Source organism: Vombatus ursinus, unplaced genomic scaffold, assembly GCF_900497805.2.
Source record: "Vombatus ursinus unplaced genomic scaffold, bare-nosed wombat genome assembly UNPS02005459.1, whole genome shotgun sequence".
NCBI lineage: Eukaryota > Metazoa > Chordata > Mammalia > Diprotodontia > Vombatidae > Vombatus > Vombatus ursinus.
In genome coordinates, this window is record NW_020945237.1 from 10596003 (window position 1) to 10619513 (window position 23511).

The window sequence follows — 23511 nt, forward strand, 5'->3', positions numbered from 1 at the left end:
TTCCCAACTGAGTGTTTAACTTATTCCCTCTTTGAGACAATTCCAATTAAAGTAATGTTCATGTTGCCTACCACCCTTCCAAAATTCTCTTCCACTCTAAAAGCTCTTTCATGCCTCTTTTATGTGAGATAATTTACTCCATTCTACTTTGCCCTTCCCCCTTCTCCCAGTGCATCCCTGTTTCTCTTTAATTTTATTTTTTTTTGGATATTATTCCATCATAGTGAACTCACACTCATTCCCTCTTATGTATGTACACTCCTTCTAACTGCCCTCATAATGATAAAGTTCTAAGAAGTTACAAATATCATCTTTCTGTGTAGGAATATAAACAGTTTAGCCTTATTTAACCTTATTGAGTCCCTTATGATTTCTTTTTCTTATTTACTGTTTTATGTTTCTTTTGAGTCTTGTATTTGAGAGTCAAATTTTCTATTCAGCTTTGGTCTTTTCATCAGGAATGCATGAAAGTCCTCTATAATTCTTTTCACCTGAATGTTTGTACTCAGTGTCATTGACTAGGTGATTCTTGGTTGTAATCCTATTTCCTTTGTCCTTCAGAGTATCATATTCCAAGTTCTCCAGTCCTTTTATGTAGAAACTGTTAAATCTTATGTTATCCTTACTGTGGTTGCATATTTGAATTGTTTCTTTCTGGCTGCTTGTAATATTTTCTCTTTGACCTGGGAGCTCTGGAATTTTGCTACAATATTTTTGGAGTTTTAATTTTGAGATATTTTTGGGAGGTGATCAGTTGATTCTTTTGATGCCTATTTTTATCCTCTGGTTCTAGGATTACAGGGCAATTTTCCTTGGTAATTTCTTGAAACATTATGTCTAAGCTGTTTTTTTTTTAAATCATGGTTTTCAGGCAGTCTAATAATTCTTAAATTATCTCTCCTTGATCTATTTTCCAGGTCAGTTGTTTTTCCAATGAGATAGTTCAGATTTTCTTCATTCTTTTGATTTTGTTTTGTTGTTTCTTGATGTCTCATAGAGTCATTAGCTTCCACCTGCCCAATTCTAATTTTTAAGAATTATTTTCTTTTGTAAGCTTTTGTATCTTCTTTCCTACTTGACCAATTCTACTTTTAAGGAGTTCTCTTCTGTGAATTTTTATACCACTTTTCCCATTTGGACAATTCTGCTTTATAAGGAGTTCTTCTTTTCAGTGGATTTGTGTGCCTCTTTTACCATCTGGCCTATTCTGTTTTTTAAGTTATTATTTTCTTCAGCATTTTTTTGTGCCTCCTTTACCAATCTGTTGATTCTTTTTTTTTTCATGATTTTCTTGAGTTACTCTCATGTATTTCCCCAATTTTTCTTCTTTCCCTCTTATTTGATTTTTAAAATCCTTTTTGAGTACTTCCAGGGCTTGAGACCAGTTCACATTTTCTTTTGAGGCTTTGCATGTAGCTGCTTTGATTTAATTATCATCTTTTGAGTTTATGTTTTGATTTTCCCTGTCAGTTTAGTAACTCTCTATTGTCAGGTTCTTTTTTGTTGCTTTTATTGTTTGTTCATTTTCCCCAGCCTATTTCTTGATCTTTAAATTCATGTTAAAATTGGTTCTACTTTCAGGATGGAGGGGGCACTGTCTCAAGCATTAGTATTTTTGCTGTTTCTGGGGGCCTATAAGTTCTCAGTTTTTCCAAGGTGATGTGATCTAAGGAGAGGTGTGGTTATTGCTCTCTCTGCCTGTGTTCTGGTCTGTGAGCACTCATTTCTGCCCTGAACTGTTGCCTCTCCCTTGTAGTCGCATGCTCCATTGTGCTAATGCTTCTCCTCACCCTGGGAGTATGACCCAGGGTTGCATATGGGAAATGCAACAGAGACTTGCACCCTTTGTCAGCAAAGTTCCTTTATATTTTCCTTCTGACCAGTTGTCTGACTCCCTTACCCTCTATGGGCTGAGAGCTCTGGAATCTGTCATGGCAGATTTAGTCACCCTAGCTAGCTAGCTTGCTGGGACACAGTCTGTACAGAAACAGCCTGGGTTGGACTGTGCTCCACTCTTACCCCAGTGAAACCAAACTTTCTGGCTGAGCCTGGGCCTGGAAAATTGTTTCACCTCTTCCTTTGGCTGGTGCTGCCACTCCGGAATTCATTTTTGGCATTATTTTAATGTTGCTTATAGGGGGAGTTGGGAGAGTTCAAGCAAGTTCCTGCCTTTACTCCACCATCTTGGCTCTGCCCTGTGATTGCTTTAAAATGCAAAACAGTAGAATGAGAGGAGAGTGGATTGTACCTTCTTCTCTTTTTCCTCTTACAATTATTTTTCTTTCATGCCTTAGCTCCAATGTCTCCTTCTCATAAAGACTTTTCTGATTTCCTCTAGTTACTAATGCTTGCTTCCTCATCAAATTACCTTGTTTTCATTTACCTGTATCTGTGTTGTATCACTCTCATCCCCTACCCCAAGGTCCTTGAGGACAATGGCTGTTATTTTTTCTTTCTTACCATTGCCTTTGGCAGAGGAGGAAGCCTCTGATTTCCTTCCTTCCTTCTTTCCTTCCTTCCTTCCTTCCTTCCTTTCTTCCTTCCATCAGTCCAGGAGTTCTAGTTGATGAAAATATCTCCACAAATTCAATGTAGCACAACCTATTTTATATTCATTATTGTTGTTATTGTTATTACTCAAAATTGTGAATTCACAATTACAGGTAACTTTCAATGAGGATGTGGAATGGTATTTGCTTTGCAATTTGTAGCTCAGTGCCTGGGGCATTGAGAGTTGAAGTGACTTGTAAATATAATACCTTCACTAATTATGTGTATTTTTATGTTGTTCATTTTAAGAAGCTAGATAATCTGAAATTTGAACTGTTTCAAGACTATGATATTCCATGTTCCCAGTCTTACAATATTTCTAGGCAAGGATTATTATTAAAAAGAAACAAAGAGGGTGCCTTGCTTAAGAAAGAAGCCTGGCATCATTAAAAGCACTGAACAATTTTCCAAATGTAAGATGGATATGAGTAGCCTGCAGAATATTGCCAATGTAAAATTGCTCAGGAAAAGTACTGTAACTGATAGCTGAGAAATATTGTGTGATCAGAACAGGAGATAAGGTAGGACATGGAATGAAGGCAAAGGGTCAACTCATGGAAAACCCAAGTATTCCATGGATACCTTAACAGAGTCAAGAAATATAGAGGAAAGACCCCAGCACATTGAGGGGGCTCCTGGTAGAGTATTTATGGGGGCACATGAACATGAACAACAAATGGGCTGTGAACTGCACCATTGGAGGAAGTGTCCACACTGAAGAGATCACGGATTTAACAAAAGACTAAAGAAGTAAACCAGTAGACTTAGCAATTAAATGTAAAATTCTATATTGTTGACAGTCTATATGGATATGTGCTAAGCTTAGGACTTTGCTATTTTATTTGTTCTCCTCTGTTACAATGTAAGTTCCTTAAGATTAAGGAAATATTTTCATCACGTTATAGAAACTGTGTACAATAAACACTCACAGTGTTATGTGCGAAGTACTCAATCAATGTTAGATTGTCAGGGTGACAACAACATCATGGCTGAGTATTTTTTGAAGAAAATGAACAAATTGATTATAAAGTCTTTTTCCAATATAAAATATCATAAAAACTCTAACATGAAAATTGAACATTGTGGAGTTAATCTTCCTTGTGGTTGGCATATTTTCCACTCCTTGATTTTGGATTAAGCACAAAGTAATTATCTAAAAGGGTAAACTTTTATAGAAAATCAACTGAACATATTAAATGTTCAAGTTCTTCATACTATTTAGGTGCAAGTCTTGGGTACAACTAAATGAATTCCTTACTCTTTAATCTAAATACAAGTGTCACCACATTTTCTTTCTTTTAAATTTAGCATCAGTCACACAGGATTTGACACATACCCATTTAGTTGAAATTTTCTTTTAGAGAAATTTTTTTCTTCTTGATATAACCATCTGTTTTAGAATTTCTTTAATTTTCTACCCATGGTAAATCAATCATTGTTCCTGGCATGTTTTCCCCAAATACCTCAAAGTAGAAGTTGTTTTTTCCTGAAAATGTGAAGTTCCCGTATTATTCCTCAATAGCTCCTTAATTTCTTACCTGTGTTCTTTACCATAGACATTATAAATATTATAAATACATCATATGTATATATTATGTGTAACATATAAATATAAAAAATTTAAAATCTCATGGACATCCTTTCATTGTCTATCATTTGATCTAAACATTTTGGGGATCACACAGAAGTGTATGTCTTTTGGCATGTTCAATATTAATGACTTCCACATACTGTTTACAGCTTTTGAGTTTTTCACTGTTTTTTTTTGCTATGTTTCTTGGTTATTTTTTGATTTATTAAATATATATACGTACATACACACATATACATATATATATGTATATATATATATATTATATATATATATTTCTGTGTGCTCCTTATAGAATTTAGGAAGTGTGCTTAGTTAGCAGCTACTCTTTGATGAACAGTGGATTAATATTAAGAGTTGATGACAACTCAGTTACCTTAAGAATAGAATCATAAATCCAGTTCCCAAGCCACATTCTAGATATGCTTTAAGAACATTCCCAAGATTGAAAATAGAAAGAAGAAAGAAAACAGAAGGGGATGCATGGAATACCACTTCAGAGATTTCTTTCAATCTCAATTTAAAGAACTGTCATAAAAGTTCACATTTCTGTATCACTTTACAGTTTAGAGAGGACTTGTGTCATAACCCCATGAGGTAAGAAGTAGAAATGTTACTATTCCTATTTTATGGAAATAGAGAAAACTAAGGATGGGATGAGAAAACAAAGGCTCAGATAGGTTCATTGTGATTTAACTATAGTCATGTGGCTATTAAGTGGCAAACTTTTTGGATGTAAATCTGATTCCACTTCAATCAGATGCCATGTGCCATTATGTGCTTTGGACATTATGACTCATCTCATATTAAAAAAAATGGCCGTGCTCTTTGCCAAGGCAAAGGCCCTCTATGTGCGCAGGTGTTACCTTCCATTCCATCTCTTCCTGCAGTTTCTCTTTCTCTCATCACTATTTTTAAACTAATCTTCAATTTCTCCCTTTCTGCTAGCTGTTTCTCTACTGCCTACAAACATGGTCATGTTTTCCCATCCTTAAAAATTTCACTTGACAAAATGTATCATGCTAGCTGTTATCCCATATGCCACATCTCTCTTCCATTTTGTGGCTAAACTCCTTGAGAACACCATATACAATCAATGCACTTATTTGCTTTCCTCTCACTCTCTTCTTTCTGGACTCTGACCTTATCATTCAACTGAAAACTGCTCTTTACAAAGCTTCCAGTGAACTCTTAATTGCAAAATTGAATTATCTTTTTTCTTTACTCATCCTTCTTGGTGACCTCTCTTCAACCTTTGATACTCTCAGTCACTCTCTTATCCTTGTCTTCTTTTCTTCTGGGTTTTCATGATAACCTTTCTTTCCTGGTTCTTTTCTTACCTGTCTCACTGCCACCTTTACTGGATCTTCATGCAAGTCAAACCCGTTGACCACGTATGTCCCTCAGGTCTATGTTGTGGGTCCTCTTGTCTTTTACCTTTAGACTATTTTACTTGCTGATCTTATTGCTTCCTATGAATTAAATTATCATCTCTCTGCTGATGATTCTTAGGTTTAACTTTCTTAGCCCCATTTTACAATTTGTGAAATGATAAGTATAGTACCTGCCACACAGTGTTATCAAGAGACTCAGTGGGGCAGCTAGGTGGCACAGTGGATAGAGTACCGGCCCTGAAGTCAGGAGGACGTGAGTTCAAATCTGGCCTCAGACCAAACACTTGACACTTACTTAGCTGTGTGACCCTGGGCAAGTCACTTAACCCCAATTACCTAAAAAAAAAAAAAAAAGAAATGAAAAGAAAAAGAAAAAAAGGAAAAAAAAGAGACTCAGATAGGTTAATAGATGTAAAATGCTTCCAGAAACATAAAATGCTATAAAAATATTAATTCTTAAGGAGAAATCATTTGGAGTATCAACTCAGGTTGATATCCCACATAATCATAGGATATTATCAGGGATTATCCCATTTCCTTTGTCTAAATACCCTGGATAGCAGGAGCAAGTTACTGTCTCATTGCTTCTTGGACCGGAGCTTTGTTCTGGGAGAAATTAGGGAAGAGAAGGGGAAGGGAAAAATATTTTTATAGCTCTTACTATGTGTCAGGCATTGTGTTAATTGCTTTTTTGTTTGTTAGGTTTTTTTTTTTTTTACAAATACTATCTCATTTGATATTCAAGTAGAAGATCCTTGGTAATGTGTAAGAAAAGGTTCATTCCCAGAGGAAAAGGGAGTTACAGAAGCCCATCACATTTACTGAAAACTTGACCAATTTGTACAGAGAGAAACGCAGGATGAAATATGTGTTTGTTTTTCAGCTCCCATGTGTGACTTTGAAATAGACAGCTGTGGTTGGTATGAAGCATATAGTGGGGATAATTTTGACTGGGTCCGAAATTCCAGCAGTACCCTTTCCATAGATTTTCAACAACAGGCCCCAGCTCAAGATCATACTTATAATGAATCTCAAGGTAAGAAGCAAAAAGACATGGTTATTGGAAAGTCTTACAGTTTCTCAGTCATGATGTTAAGGAAGAGCTGGTTTAAATTTTATCTATTCTGATACTACAACAACTAAAAGAAAGGGGAAAAAGTCAACCAAAAGGATTTTGTCCATGGCACGTGTTGAACAATACTCCCCCCCACCCTAAAAAAATGAGTTGAAAGTTTATTTGGATTGAACTGGTTAAGCTTAGTACTTGCTTTGGCATTTTGTGGACAAAGCTTGAGTCAAGTCTGCATTGGAATCTACAGAGAGGGTGAGGAAACCCTAGATTCACATCAAAAAGAATCAATTGAAGAAAAGAGAGGTGTTTAGGTCAGAGGAGACAAGATGGGGACACATGTAGTTGCATCCAAGAATTTGAAGATGGTTTAGGTTTGTTATGTTTAGATTCAGAGTACAGAATTAGAGTCAGTAGAAGCAAAGTTTGATTTGCTGTCAAGGAAAACTTCCTACATTAGAGTTGTCCCAAAGCAGGACTGAGTGGCTTTCTTAGGGAGTAGGTTTTCTCCTCATTGGAAGTCTGGAAGCCAAGGGTGGATGACCATCTGTTCGACAATGTAGAGCAGCATTAAAAAAAAATAAATGGATTGGACTAGATGGTCTATGAGTTAGAGCACACCCTTCAGACAGATTCTGTGAGCCATTAAGTATTTAAAAAAACAAGATGTGTTGGTTAAAGAAAAATTATTGCCCATTTGGTGTTGTATAGGCTAGCCTAGAGAGGTCGTAATCTTTACTGCAATACCTGACAGTTTCTCTTGGATCCAATAGGTGAAGTAATTTTTTTTTTCTCAACAGGACACTTTATGTTCATTTTGAAAACCAGCAGCAGCATTTCACAGGTGGCTAAACTCCAGAGTCCAAGGTTCAGCCAGACAGGACCAGGCTGCAGTTTGTCTTTCTGGTAACTATTAAGTACTACAGTAAATTGATGAAACATCTTTCTTTCTTTTGCTTTGCCCGAGAGTGAAGCTGGACTTTGTAGAGGTATACTGTGCATCTCTTTTGAAGCAATTACTGCCTCTATTCTTCAATGGTTAATTAAAATTTCTCTCCAGTAAGAGTTTGAGGAATAAAATGATATTCAGTGCATTTTGACATTTTGGCTTTTGTTTTTGTCTTCAAAAAATTTTTTAACATATGAAAGATTTTGCGAAGCTTAATATGTGCTTGTGATGAATGGCCTTGGATGAAATTTTGAGTTCAGGGCATTTTTGAAGAAATATGCTTCTTTGAAGTAATTTGGAGTTTCTAAAAAAGGCTTTTGGAGACTCTTAAAAAGAGTGAGAACAATTTCCTTGAGTATAGTCTTATATATTAGATTTCCTGTACACAGCCTACACAAAGAGCATGATGAAATAAGTTTTGGGGTTCTCTTTGCCAGGCCTTTTTATTCATTAATTTCTTTCATGAACAAGTAAAGCACACACTTGATCAACAATATCACACCCAAGTTTAGGATAAATCTTTTCAATTTACCTGACAATTTCCATACAGTTATCAGATACTCACCCACATGGGCTTTGATGAATAAATGGTCTCATTGATGTATTGCATACCACGACTTATCTCTGACTTCTCATCCTGTCTGGTCCTTGTCTGCATTCTTGCCCAAATCCTTCACAGGTGGTCTGTACAACTTATGGGTTTTATTTTGAATCTCTTGTTACTTTGTGGATATCAGCACAGGATTTCACTTGTTATTTCCTACTCTTGCTGCACATTTGATTATCTTGTTTTCTTATCAGACATGTCCTTGATGACATATTTTACACTTCTTAGAGTCATCATTGTTAATATGCTTCTACCTACTTGTGCCTACCATGTGTCTTTTCATTACCCTGTGTAGCATGTGATTTGTATTTTGTAGAGATCGCACTGTTGAGCATCTAGCTTTATTAGTTTAAACCTGCACTAAGATTTGGGAATGTACTATGCAAAATGAATCAGATGTAGCTCCCTTTGCGGGCTCACTCTCTTAACTTACTCATGCTGACAAGTCAGCCCCAGAGGAAGACTGACTACTATTCCCCTTGGAGTTTTAGGGGTAACCCTGAGGGGTTATGGTTTTCTAATATTATCACTCATCAGCCCCCATTCACTGTGTTCCCTACTATCATTCAGTCAGTAAAATCCAATTAGCTTTTAGAAAAATAATTTACTGAGGAGGTATATTAAAAGGAGTATCTACAAACACTCTTCTTTAGCCCATCCCATATAGGGATGAATTTTCATATTGCATATACAAAGTTCTTGGGAAGAGTGGGTTCAAACTTAAAGTACAATGGTAGTTAAGCATATTTGTAAATAACATGTGAAAGCAATAGGATTTTTGGATTTCTTTTGCCAGGGATACCTGGCCCCCAAAGTCATTTTATTTGTAATTCAAGTTATAATGATTCCCCTTTGGTTCAACTCTCTGTTGGACTTAATAAATTAGTTCCATTATACAGTTCATGGCCAGCATTTCTTTGTTTTTCAAGGAGTCATGATCCTTGAAGATGCCACCATCTCAAGTGACTGTCTTCACTTCTGCTTGCAGGTCCTTTCTTTGTCATTAATTTCTATCGCTCTGACAGACTCTTCTATCAACTGTGTTGAAAGCGGGATCTCTAATAACTCTCTTGATCACCTGGGCACTTTCCTGTTGGAATTTTAATACGTCTAACATCAGGAAGGAATAAACATGAAAGCAACAGTGGGCACCATGTTCTTACTGACACATGGTCCCTGAATGGAAAAAGCATTGTTGCCTTATCTCATGCCTGGCAACTTATAACCATTTTGACTCCCTTGATGCTAGGAAGGAAAAGGAATCACAGAGAATTAGAACACTATTTTTATATGTAGACTCACTCAGTTTTAACTTAGCAACTTGTGAATCATCAGTTCTGACTCCTCAGCCAACCATAAGACTCTTTAACACTACACACTACCAGTCACTCTTAGGTAGAAATCCTATCCTTCAAACATGCACAGTGTTTCACCTTCTGCAGTGTTCTATATATAGAGACTGAGTAAGCTTGCATTTGGGCAAGCTAAAAGCCTGCCTGTTTCCTTTTCATGCTTTTAGCATATGCATGGATCCTTTTGATAAAGACCTTAGATAGAGGAGAAGGCTGGCTTATGGATTGGTCGTCTTTTTTAGTTATTAATGATATCTACAATGTTTTCCATTCACTTGGAATCCTTTCCTCCTTGAGACATTTTGAAAATCCCCCCCCCCCCAAGTGTTTTTAAAATTATACTAACTCCAAGATAGATTTCTGTTGCACATATTTGGTCAGGCCCACTGCTCTTTTGCAAATGACATTTCCATTTTCCAATGTAGCACATGTGTTACTAAAGTATTAGAGTCCAAATGTAGTGAGTTTACTGCTTGAGATGATAAGAATAAATTGCTATAGTATTGTTGGCAGTTATGCTCCATTTCACATCTATTTGTTCTCTTCCTTTTTAGCTTTAGTTTCATCTGTAAATGCTCTCAAGATGATTGGACTTGTTTGTTCATCACACCAAGCTCAATGCATGCTCCTTTTCTTCCCATTGTATTGTGAACCTGTAATGCTCATAATCTTCTATCATGTTTCCCAAATGAGTTTGTTTTCTAAATGATTACTGCCTTTGCCCACACTTCTTTTCTGGGCAAGGGCATCAACTCTGCTGGCTGAAGCAATTTCCATGCCTTTTTGGCCTCCTCACTGTGATGATTGTTTTATACTGGTTAAATATCTCAGAAATGACAGTTAACAGAGACAATGTCTGTACTCTTACCTATTTATAATTTTTTGGGGTCAATATTAGTCAATAAACAGTCAATAAACATTTATTAAATGCCTACTATGTGTCAGGCACTGTGCTAAGTGCAGCTAATGGCTTGTTGGGTAGGACCTTTTATAACTGGATGTAGAGTCTTCCTTCATCTTGTTGGTGGATGCTAGTGATGATAAATAAGTAAATGCATACACACTCAAAGAAAAGTTTGCTACATTTCAGTCTTTCTCTTTTCATTAAAAAAGAAAAGACTTGGAAGTTCATGTATTGAAGCCATTTGCAGAGCATAAGTTGTAGGCATGCTCTTGCATTTATTAAACATTCTTGTATTCCTCTGTAGAAACTTTTAAGAAAGGCATTGCATCAAATTCACACAATTAACATTTTGCTTCAGAGTTCATGATGTCAGAACTTATTATGTTCATTCCCAAAGATGAGAATTTTTCTATCCAACTGTGGTTTACAGTTTAATCACACAGATTCCTACATTATATGCTGAACTCCTTAGAATGGAAATACAGGATCCTGAAAACATGAGAGGCTGAGCAGTGACAGAGAATCTAATGCCCATATGGTGTACGAAGTGATGTATCAGGAAATGAAGAGAAGCAACGTTTGTTATACTTAATGATTCATTGATCCAGCAGAAGCCAGCGCCATTCTGAATTGTTCATATGTTTCACAAACCATTCCATTTCTCTCTTTTCTGCTCTTTTCCAGGTTTTATAACTATGGTCAGGCAGTGGGAGCAGCAGAGATGCAGCTACATGTAGAGGGGACCAATTACTCAACTCCTCTCTGGAGAGTATTATACAACCAGGGAAACCAGTGGTCCAAAGCATTCGTTCAGCTTGGACGTCTCACTCAGCCCTTCCATTTATCACTGGAAAAAATCAGTCTTGGAGTTTATGATGGAGTCTCGGCTATTGATGATATCAAATTTGAGAACTGCGCCCTTCCCCGTCCCGCCATGAGTTGTGAAGGCCCGGATCATTTTTGGTGTAGACAGACCAAGGCTTGTATAGACCGTATTCTATTATGTGACCTGGTGGATAATTGTGGAGATAACTCTGATGAGACTCATTGCAGTAAGTATTTCTAGCCTCTTTTTTATTCTGTTTCTTCTTGCCACTTTTATCCTAGGTTGATGGTCTAAGACTTGATTTCAAAGGGAATCAAAGTCTCTTGGTCCACTATTAGTTCTCAGGCCTTGCCATTTGAACATTGTAGTCCAGAAGAATCTCTAATGCACCTGCTCCAGAAGCTCAGTCCAACAGGCCAGATTCAAGTTATCTACCAAGAAGACAATTTCTGCTCCTCTCCTACATTGACATAGGTCATTTGTCAAAAGGTGACACTTTCTTTGGATTTCCAGCAACAAGCACAGTCCTTGGCATGTTTGGGTGTCCCAAAAGTCTTAGCTAATTAAGCTTTAATAGTTTAACACTGAATTGACTTCAGAAAGCCCGGTATAGTTGGCTTTTAATAAAATGCTTGTCAACTTACTGATTGGATCTCAGATTTTGTGCTTTATTGGCATCACCTTTGAGAACTCCTATGAGTGATATTGGATGGAGACATACAGAACAGAACTTTGGTGGAGGTGCTGAATTCACCCATCTAACATTTAGAGGTATGTTCAATAATTATCAGGATGATCATGACAGAACTTGTTGGCAGTGTTAATAGTTTCATGCAGTCCTTGGAAGTTTGAGTAGCTAGGCAAGGCAGACTTTGAAAAAATCTTTCAGATTAGTTACTGAATAGGAATAAATAACCCCACAAGATCTTTCTTGTGATCAGCTGGGTACAAGTGCAGCTGCACATCCTAACCCACCTTTTATCCTCATTATATTGTCTGAAGGACCCATAGCAATGAAAATAAGGACAGTCTTCCTTTTTTTAATAGTATTTTATTTTTCCCTAATTACTTATTAAGAAAATTTTTAGTACTCATTTTTACAAGATTTTGAGTTCCTAATTTTTCTCCCTCCCTCTCTCCATTCCCCTCTTCTGAAAATGGTAGGCAGTTTGATATAATTTATATAGTGCTACCGTGTAAAATATATTTCCATATTTGTCACAGTTGTGGAGGAAGAAACAGATCAAAAGGGAATCAAACCACGAGAAAGAATAAAGAAAGTGATAAAATATTCTTCGATCTGCATTCTGAGTCCATTAGTTCTTTATCTGGATATGGACGGCATTTTCCTTCTCTGTCCTTTTAACTTGTCTTGGAGCATTGTGTTGCTGAGAAGAGCTGAGTTATTCAGAGTAGATCATCGCACGATGTTGCTGATACTATGTACCATGTTATCCCAGGTCTGCTCATTTTACTTTACATCAGTTCGTACAAGTCTTTCTAGGTTTTTCCAGAAATCTGCCTGTTTATCATTTCTTATTGCACAATAGTATTCCATTACATTCATATTCCACAGCTTGTTCAGTCATTTCCCCTACTGATGGGCATCCCCTCAATGTCCAATATTTTGCCACCACAAAAAGGGCTGCTATAAATATTTTTGGACATGTAGGTCCCTTCCCATTTTTAATTATCTCTTTGGGATACAGACCTAGTAGTGGTATTGCTGGATTAAAGGGTATACATAGATTGCTCGCCCTTTGGGCGTAGTAAGGACAGTCTTTCAAAGAAGAATAAAACCTGCTGTACCTTCAAAAGGCAAGGCAACATTTCTTGGTGTATGTATATGTATTTACTTGGTTCCTTTTAGGGTAGAGATGGGTACGCCATTCCCCTGACATTGACCTAGAAAATGAAAATTCACTATGTAGGTACTGTTCAGCCAGACATCGCAGAAAACATCTTACCTTTAGCGCCAGTTAAAAATAAAATAAATTTTAAAAGCTCAGACACCTGATAGTGTCCTCTGCTCTATAGTTAAAAAGTAACACCTGGGGAATCACACTGCATGTTGCCCAGTCTAAGTCACAGCTGGGTTTGATTATTCACAGGTGAAGAAATATCAGATGGAAGTTTACCCCTCATTTGACATTTACTCACTTGGTTACCTTCTTTAGGCCTGAGCGGAGGCGCAGCAGTTTCTGTGAGTCAGATGATTTGGGCTTGCTCGACTGCACTTATTCATAGACAATTTTGCTTATTACATTTTAGTAATTCTTCACCTTAGGTTCCAAGTGCAGATGCAGAGAGGGATAGTTAAAGAGAACTGACATGAAATTTCTAAAATATTAACCTATGGTAATGAAGCTAAAAATAAGTGGAGACCCTCATTTATTCTCTTCATTTTTCTTTCACTCTACTCCAGCCACACACCATCTCCATATCCTCCCTTTCCTTCCCAAGTAAGTCCAAACAACCACTACATAGGAAGCTGGCATCCTATAAAACCCTGGAACTGTGTACAAGGATGTTGAGTAGACCTGTGATTTCATTAGTACAGAGAGATATAAGGAAACCCCTTTCTTCCAATGCAAGTCAGCACTTTGCAACTACTCATAAAAAGGAAAATGTTATATGCCTTCTAAAGGCATAGCAATATTTTTGGGTGTATGTATAGGTTCCTGATTCTTTTTAGAATCTCCCACCCTGCCCTAGAATCTCATGGAGATTGCAACCTTATTGGGGGAAGAAGACTTTCATGCTGAAACAACAGCCCATTACATAACATAGTTCATAATTAGCCACTAAATTTGTGGTAGATTCCCTTTCCACTTTCTCTTGTCTCAATCCATTTCAATCCAATTGAACTCAATAGGCTTTTATTAAGTATTTTGTGTGTCAGAAGTTTTGCTAGGTGGTGGGGGCATGAAAAAAAACCAAGATAGTCTCTGCCCTCAGGGAGCATATATTCTCTGGGAAGGTGGATGTTGTCTTTCTTGTTCTTGAAGAGGACCAAAATGACATCACTGTGTTAGAGACAAGTTACAGATTGTCTGATTGTGGTTGATCAGACCAATATGAGCTTGGAATGCTCTACCACAGGTTGGGCACAAATAGTCCACATGCACATTTTGGGTGGATTCTCTAAATTTTCACATCTCGCATTTCTTTTGAGCTTCTTCAATTCTTCTTTGCTCATAGAGCACAATACCTTCTTTGCTGTGGGCACACCATGCTGAATGGTCCTGTGCCAGTATCTCCCATGTCAGGCAATCAGTTCCAAAGATCTTAAGAGAGACTTTTATAGTGTCCTTGGATCACTTTTTCTGACAATCATTTGAGCACATATGTTGTATGAGTTCTCCATAAAGTAACGTTTTAGGGAAGGTTACGTTTGGTATTCAAACAATGTGGCCAGCCCGTCAGAGTTGCGCTCTCTGCAACAGTGTTTCAATGATTGGTAGTTTGGTTCAATAAAGGACATCAGTGTCTGGCATCTTATCCTGCCAGGTGATCTTCAGAATCTTCCTAAGACAATTCAAATGGAAGTGATTCAGTTTCCTGGTGTGGTGCTGGTAGACTGTCCAGGTTACACAGGCATACAGCAATGAGGTCAGCACAAAGGCTCTGTAGACCTTTGGTCTGGTAGTCAGTCTAATATCTCTTCTTTCCCACACTTTCCTTTGGGGCCTGCCAAACACTAAGCTAGCTCTGACAATGTATGCATAAACCTCATTATCAGTGTGTACGTCCCTGAAAAGCATACTGCCAAGGTAAGTGAACTTATCCACATCAAGCTGTAACTGATGGTTCCACATTTGGATGGTGTGGTGCTAGCTGATAGAGCACCTGTTTTTTCTTGGTGTTAATTGTTAGGCCAAAATTAGCACAGCCAGCAGAGAATCTGTCCATACTTTGTTGCATCTCTACTTCAGAGGCTTCATTGAGTCTGTGGAAGAGATAACTGTGTATGATCTTTTAAGGAAGGGAGGAGACCATTGTCAACAATGATACCACATCCCTCTCACAGCTGAGGGCCAGGCTCTTCTTGCCTTTAAAGATGATAATTTGTAATTCTAATCAGCATTAATGTGCTTATAGAAGGAGGGATTCTGAGAACCTTCCTTCAAGTCTTTGTCCATTCACTGAATACTGTGCCAAGAGCCTTCCGAACAGATTTATTGTTTAGTATTTCTTTAGACTCATAGAAATTTGAATAAATAAAATAATAAACATGCATAAACCAAACAAATAAGCAAAAAAAATGGGTGGTGAAGTCCATAACAATTGGAAAAAATCAGAGGAAAATATAACTGATAGGGGATGGAATATGCAGGTAAGGCTGTGTGGACGAGGAGATAACTATTGAAGGTTGGAAAGGATTTGAGTAGACAGAAGATGGGGCAGAGGGACATTCAAGGTGAAGGAAATAATTTAAAGTTATGAAGGTGTGACTATATATATGCTGCAAATGGAATAGAAAGGAGGCTTGGAAACTATGGATGGTTAGGTAGAGCAGGATTAGCTTATCATAGTTTCTCTTAAAAGCTAGGCAAAAGATGTTGTATTTGATAACTGGGGAAATTAGGGAACTATTAAAAGTTAATTTGGCAATAGTATGAAGGCAGTGTTAGAAGGAACCTTTAGTCTGGGAGACCAGTTGGAAGATTTTTGCAGCAAACCCAGGTGTGAGTTGTTGGGCTAAGATGATAGCAAAGGAAATGGAAAGAAAGGGAGAGATGTAAGCAATATTTTGCATAAAACAAATGTACGCCAGGGGCTTTTGATATGATGGTTTTGGAAATTAAAGTTAATGAATAACAAAAGCCTAAAACTTTACCTCTGTGAAAACTTTTCAGGCATAGGCTTTGGGTTTCATAGATTGGATTTTCATAGATTTTGTATTCAACAAAACAGTTACAATATGAAAAAAATGGTCTTAATCTTGAAATAAGTGGGTGAAGCCGTGAATTCAAACAGATTTTTGTCCTCAGACAAAAAAGCAGTGATGTCTTTGATGTTCTCTAAACAGTTGTAGTTACTCTTGATTTGGTTTTAGGTCACTTTAGTCTGATTTTGATAATGGAAGGTTAACTTGATTGAGGACAGGTCCTGTGAATTATTGTTTCTTTCTGTCTGCTAGTATCTTTTGTTATTTGTAACTTGCAGCACCTGAACTCCATTGTGATTTTGAAAATGGGCTCTGCAACTGGGAACAAGATGAAGAGGATGATTTTGATTGGACAAGAAACCAAGGCTCTACTTCAACACTCAACACAGGACCAATGAAAGATCACACTTTGGGCACAATTAAAGGGCATTATCTCTACATAGAGTCTTCAGAACCACAGGTCTTCCAAAACAGAGCTGTGTTGCTCAGTCCTATTATTAGTGCCACTAACAATAAAAGTTGCATCTTTCGCTTCCATTATCACATGTTTGGAAAGCATGTTTACAGGCTGACAATTTATCAAAGAATTTCAAATAACACAAGGGGACATGTGCTGTGGCAGATATTTGGAAATCAAGGCAACAGATGGAAAAGGAAAGCCCTCAACATTGCCTCAACTCAGCCTTTTCAGGTATGGTTTCATGATCTAAAGTAGGAAATCAACAAAATGTCTTGAAAATATGAAAAATTGCCATTTCTTGAATTAAATAAGTTGAGGTGAGTAATTTGATCCAAGTTACTGTAGCAAACTTTTATCACTTAATTAAATGTGCTCCAAATAATATTTAGTTGAGTTCCCATCTTCCATTTCCCTTAATAATGAAGGAAGAGATTTCCTAAAGGTGAATGATGTTGAAAACAGCTGTAGGTTAAGTGGAGGCTTTCAGCAGCTGTTCCGTTAACTTTCCTGAAAGATTTGAAATTATTTCTGACATGGCACGAGGAACACAGAATCTTCAAGGTGCTAGAGACCTTGAATATAACTTAGTTACTCCAACTTTACAGATGAGGAACCTGAGGACCAGAGAGGTGAGAAGATATTCCCCCTCCCAGGTCATTCAACTATGATTGGAACCCAGGTTTCTTCTCTCCCAAACCACTAATTTCCCCCCCACTGCATCTGTTCTTCCCTGAATTCAAGTGAAAATAAACTTATTAAGAATTTGTTTACTTTATCATTGGTCTAGTAGATTTTCTTATGAAACACTGAAAGAAACCTCTTGCTTGTTTAATTCAAACATGATTTTTTTAATTGAACAAATTTCTTTTAATTTTACATTTTTGTTAAGCTTAGACCTTTAATCATTCTGGCCATGATGTTATTTCTCATCAGAAGATCTGGATTCTGGTCATAGACTAAATGATAAATAACAGATTATTATGATATAAGATGTGAAATGTAATATATTGTAGATTCATAGGATCATAGATTTAACATATAAATGGCCTTTAGATGTTATCTAGTCCAATCCTCTTCTTTTTCAGATGAGTAATTCAGTCTGAGAGAGGTTAAATGAGTAGCCAAGGGTCATACAAGTAGTAAATATCTGAGGCAGGATTTGAACTCAGGTCTTTTTGATTCCAAGTCCCACATTTTAATCCACTGTGATAGGTACTTGCACATCAGATATTACATATTATAATCATGAAGTATGAGATGAGATGAGATGATATCTAGGGAGAAAACTTGGCATAATGGATTGTGGGCCACTTTAGGAGTCAGAGAGCCCTGTCTCTGGTATAGCATAGCTTTTTTACCCTGGGCATGTCACTTAATTTGCTCTGGGTAATTCTCTGAGACTATAAATTAAAAAAAAAGGTTGCTAATCTTTATTATTTAACCTGATATGAAACAACATATTTAAGGATATTTTATATAATAGATTAAAATATTAACCATCTAGTGTCTATAGATATTGATTATATGTGACTTCATAGAGATCCCATTGGGATTGGTCTGATGTACAGATGGCTGTGTAATGATAGCATAAGAGTTAATTTGCTATATAGGGTGTGAAATCTTACTGTGTTGTCACAGTATCAAGGCACATGCAAACATCTGTAAAGTATTGGAAGATAGACTATGTGACATTGGTCACAATGACATGTTATTTGATTCAAAAAAGTTAAGTGTAAGCAAATTGTAATTTCCATTTCAGTGTTAAGACTCCTTAATTTATTTCCAAACTGCTTTGTGGGCAGTTAGGAAAAAAGGGAAGTTTGGCAGGTGAGAGACCTCATGGGGTTGATTACGGGCTAGCAGAGAAACCAATTGCCCTGGAGTCTAAAGCACTTCCAAGGAATGAACAATAACCCCTGTTTGAGTTTGGAACCATCAGAAGAGTTACAGACGGCCTTCTCTATGTGGTAATGCCCAAGGGTTCTTCTACCAAATTGTGTTATGAAATTTAGACGTGATGATCTGCAAAACAGGGATTTTGCAATTGTACAAATTCATCTCTTTGATTTGTTTATTACATAATCAATTTGACATAGTCTCATAGATTGCAGAGAAATATCCCAAAGCAATGACCCCAAGAAAAAGTTTACAAGGTCTATTTCCCGAGGTTAAAAATCGAAGTCTCTGGGGACAGGATGAGAATATTACTAGTTCTACAGTCACTGTAGCAGAACTATTCCTTAACTGATCAGTCTGTCACTGCCAGTCTTTCCTTCTATATGCCATGCATAGCCTTTGGCAGAGACTCATAGAACCACTATCACCTAGAGAGAATTCAGCTGAATGATTCAACCCCAAAATCCATCTTTAATACTTTGCCAACACTTCTTTTGCTGTATATGTGCAAAAAATGGAAGAATTTTTTTCATGTTGCATTAAATGATCTCTTGATCCATAGTACTGCCATATGACTTTGATCTATGGGTCATTTCCCTCTTTCATCACTTCCCTCAATGTGTAGATGCAGTACTTTTTCTTTCTCTCTGACTCAGTTTATTTTTTATTCTTTTTTTTTCTTTTCTTCCTATGCTACAGATTTGACAATGGCATGGATTCGGTAGAAAATCCTAGTACTTTTTTTTGTGATTGTTGACTCTTCTAATGTGTTCCATTTACATATGTCAGAAACACTGTATACTCATCATGAAATTCTATTGAATATGATAGATGGAGTTCTTTGTACGAGGAATCTCTGTGTAGTCACCTTCACTCACCCAAGAAATGTTTTATTTGCCAAGGATGCCGTGGAGTGTATTTTTAATTAGGTTGGAATAGATCTTCTCCAAGGTTCCTTCCAACTCAGAAATCCTCTGACTCTAAACTATTGCCATCACCTGTTGTATTGAATTTTAGAAAGGTGGATCTGAATATAAGAAGACATCTATGGAGATGTGAATCCAAACAACCCTAAAGAATAATATGCTAGTTGACAAGTCACTACCCTTATCTATTCCCAAACATGAGAACACTGGTTAGGCATTAGTGTTTCTGCCCATAGACTGATTCCAGATCACCAGACTTCTTATTGTGGAGCTTTGGGGTGTGGGATTCCTTACAAGTATGGAATTCAGGGCCCTTCCCTCTAACAGTATCATAAAGCTAAAGCTGGAAGGAACCAAGACACAATCTAGTCCAATCTAGTCCCAGGGAGGTTACACAATTTACCCAAGGTCACTCACCAAGTGGGAATCCATTTGCCTCCAGGGTTGAAGCTCTTTCTACTTCACCAGGCCTGGTCACAAGTTTAGTCTGCTTTATAAATGTGAAAATCTGAGGACAAAGAGGGATGACAAAGATGGTTTTACTTGAAGAAGTGAATATGTACTTACCCAAGAATTAAAGACATTTTTGTTGTTTCTCTGTGTTCATTTGACTCTAGCCTCTCTCCACCTTAGCTTGATTTCTTTCAGAATACTCTTCAGTCCTATTGCTAAACTCTTTTTAGTCATTGTAAGAAATATGGCTTTCTTAATTGTCTAAAAACAAAAACAAAAACACAAAAAACAAATCTGTTGCCCAACCTTTTAAAAATCCCTGCTAACTCCTTTCCCCAGTGGGCTTGTTGGATAGCAGCCAAGTACAGTACATGATGTTCTGTGCTACCTGCATGAAATTTCCTTGGGAAAATCAATCGGGTACAGCAAGCTGCTATACAGTGACACTGCCCTGAGGGACATGGAAGAATTCCTATATAAACGAGGAGTGACGTTTGCACCAGTCCCTCTTGGAGTGACCAATGAAAGAGAATTAAATGGATAGAGAAGCCCATCTTGGACATTTTACAAGAATAGAGTAAAATCACTGTACCTGTGATTTAATGATAAAGGAAATTCCCAGGTTTTGAAATTCCCTCTACCAATGTATGTTAACACCTCTGAAACAGTCTTAGAGATCTGCTTAGAGCGCTAGGAGTTGTGACTCTGACTTACTCAGGGTCATATAGTATGTATAAGAAGCAGAATTTGAACACAGGTCATCTTAGCTTTTAGGCAAACTCTCTAGTTGCCATACCATTTTATATTCAGTTTATAAATAATTTTATATTCATATTTATAATTTATAATCTTATTTATATTAATGATCCAAAGCCCTTTTATATTCAGTCTAGTAAAGAAATTAGTTTTAAAAAGCAAGTTCTAAAGAAGAGGTGGTCTTGTTATATAGGGCACATCAACAATCCTTCACCAAGGGATGTAGACAGTTTAAAGTCTATAAGGTTGGTCTTGAAGATAGGAAGACATGGGTTCAAATCCTACCCTGAATGCTTATTAGTTGTCAGTGCTTATTAGCAAGTCATTTAAACTCTGATCTTCAGTCTTCTTATCTGTAAAAAGGGGATGATAACACCAGCAGGACTTATCTCACATAGTTGTTATAAATCTCAAATGAAATAATTTATGTGAAATTTTTTGGAGACTTGAAAGCATTATATAAATGTCAACCATTATTCACATTATTCCTTTACTAGACACTCAATTAAGCATGGGTTCCTAACACAATATTTGAACATAATGTTTCCTTTGTAATCCTCTGAATTTTATTTTATGTATATAAAATATTATTCTGAGAAGGAAGGAATAAACTTCACCAGATTGCAAAAGGAGCCCAATAATTAAGAACCTTTGTAATCATGGTAATTATTTTCAATTAGCCAAACACTATTTTCTCTCTTACCTTCTATACTCCATGGACCTGAAGGGAATAACCTTGTAGCAAATTTGCATCATCAAGCAAAACAAATTTTCTCATTGATCATGTCTAAAAATATGTCTGATTCTGCATCTTGAGTCTATCATCTCCTTCCAGATTCATGGATTATGTTAAATGTAAATATAGATATAGATGGCTATAGGTATACCTAGAAAAACAGATACTTGAAAAATAATTAGTTACTCAGCAAATATTTCGTAAATATCTATGAGATGCCAGACACTACGCACTCCAAAGGAATCAAAGAAAGTGGGAAAGGATATATAAGTTCAAAAATATTTATTGCAGCTCTTTCCATGGTAGCCAAAAATTGGAAACTGAGAGATGATCTCCCTGGGAAAAGGCAACCAGATTGTGGAATATGAGTGTAATGGAATATTATTGTGCATAAGAAATGGAAAGTTTTAGAGTAAACTGAGAATACCTTTATTAACTGATGCAGAGTAAAGTGAGCAAAGCTAGGAGAACAATTTATACAATAATAATACTATAAAGAAAACCAACTCTGATGTACTTTAGAACTCTGATTAAGAAAATGACAAACTCCAAGTCCAAAATAATGAAAGTGAAGCGTACCACTTACCTCCTGCCAGAGAAGTGAATAGACCTCTTTAAGAAGTGAGCAAGGGATGGCCCCTTTAATTAAAAAAAAAATCAAACTGGGAGGGGAAGACCCTCAGGGTTGTGGACCAAAAGAGAAAAAAGTTACTGTTTATATTCACTCTGAGCCTGGAAGGCCCCCAAAATAACCATTAAATGGTGCTTGGGCAAGGACCTATTGTTGTCCAGTCCATGAGATCCAGAGTGAATTGGGTTTCAGGCTTGGTCTTTGAGAAGGAAATTTAGCCAGTAAACTCCAAGTTAACTAGGTAGCTTTTGGCCATCAAAATTTACCTTTCTTTTGGCAGAATACCCTCAGGTAAAGGGAGCAGAGGGAAGAAGAGAGAGGAAAGGAGAGAAGAGGAGAGGACAAGCTGAGTTGCCCACCTGGAACTGGCCAGCTGGGGCAATATGAGGGAAAGATGAATAAAAATACTTGTTAACTTGAAAATTTTAAAATGTTAAAAAAGAAGAAAAAATATGAAACAATTTTTGCTCTTGGGAAGCTTCCAGCTGGTTTTCAGTTGTTTTAAATGTCATAACATATTATAATTGCTATGATGAATTTGTATCATTAATGAGGACCAAAGAAATAATTGAATCTAGATTATAAAATTGTTGCTGTATGAGCCATAGATTTTGTTTGTTTACTTGGACTTGCTGTAACGTAACCTGGTGTGTGTGTGTACAAAAGTGTGCGTGTGTGTGTGTCTGTGTGTCTGTGTGTGTGTGCATGTGTGTGTGTTCAAAGAACCCTGACACTAGCCTTTGTTAGCTTTTCTGCTGAACTTAGTGCCTAACCACGGCTGTTTTGTGATCTGGTAACTAATAGCTCTAAAACAATGTTTCCATTGTTGTTATATGGTGAGTTGCCTTGTATGACATGGCCACTGTCTCCTTTCTGAACTTTAGACTCTTCTTTCCGATGAATAGGTGCTATTTTCTTTATATAAATTTGTTCATTCTTGGAGATGATTTTTGTATTAAGAATATTTTGAAGTTGACCAAACTTGCACCAAAATGAAAAAAAAAAAGATTAAATGTTAAGAGATCAAATCATATCCCATCAATACTTGGATCTTAAATTAGATGTGCCTATTGACAGATAATTTGTTTTTTTAATATTCATATCCATGGTAAGTGGTGTAGATACATAATTCCAAATTTTAACATGGAAGGTGGGCTTATTCAGTTGTCTTACTCTCTTTGTGATCCCATTGGGTTTTCTTGGCAAAAATATTGGAGTGGTTTGCCATTTTCTTCTTCAGCTCATTTTACAGATGAGGAATTGAGGCAAACAGGGTTAAGTGACTTGCCCAGGATCACTAAGCTAGTAAGTGCCTGGCACAGGATTTGAGTTCAGGAAGTTGAGTCTTTCTATCTCCAGCCTAGTGCTCTATCTACTGAGCCATCCAGCTGCCCTAGTTTGTTCTAGGTGGGCTGGAATTGCCTTTATAGGTTTTGATTTGAGCTGTCTGATATGACTCTAATATAAACAGTATTTGTAGGTTTATCTTACTCATTGAATAGCATTCATTTCTAAATCTT

General features: G+C 36.8%; 1 protein-coding gene across 1 annotated transcript in view; it reads left to right on the forward strand.

Annotated features, from left to right (window-relative positions):
* The window catches only part of MALRD1 (MAM and LDL receptor class A domain containing 1), an 832608-nt gene that overhangs the window by 187660 nt on the left and 621437 nt on the right, over positions 1-23511 (forward strand). The window contains 4 exon segments of the mRNA XM_027847861.1: positions 6419-6571; positions 7405-7510; positions 11101-11468; positions 16412-16824. Of these exon segments, the coding sequence (XP_027703662.1) occupies positions 6419-6571; positions 7405-7510; positions 11101-11468; positions 16412-16824 (1040 nt within the window).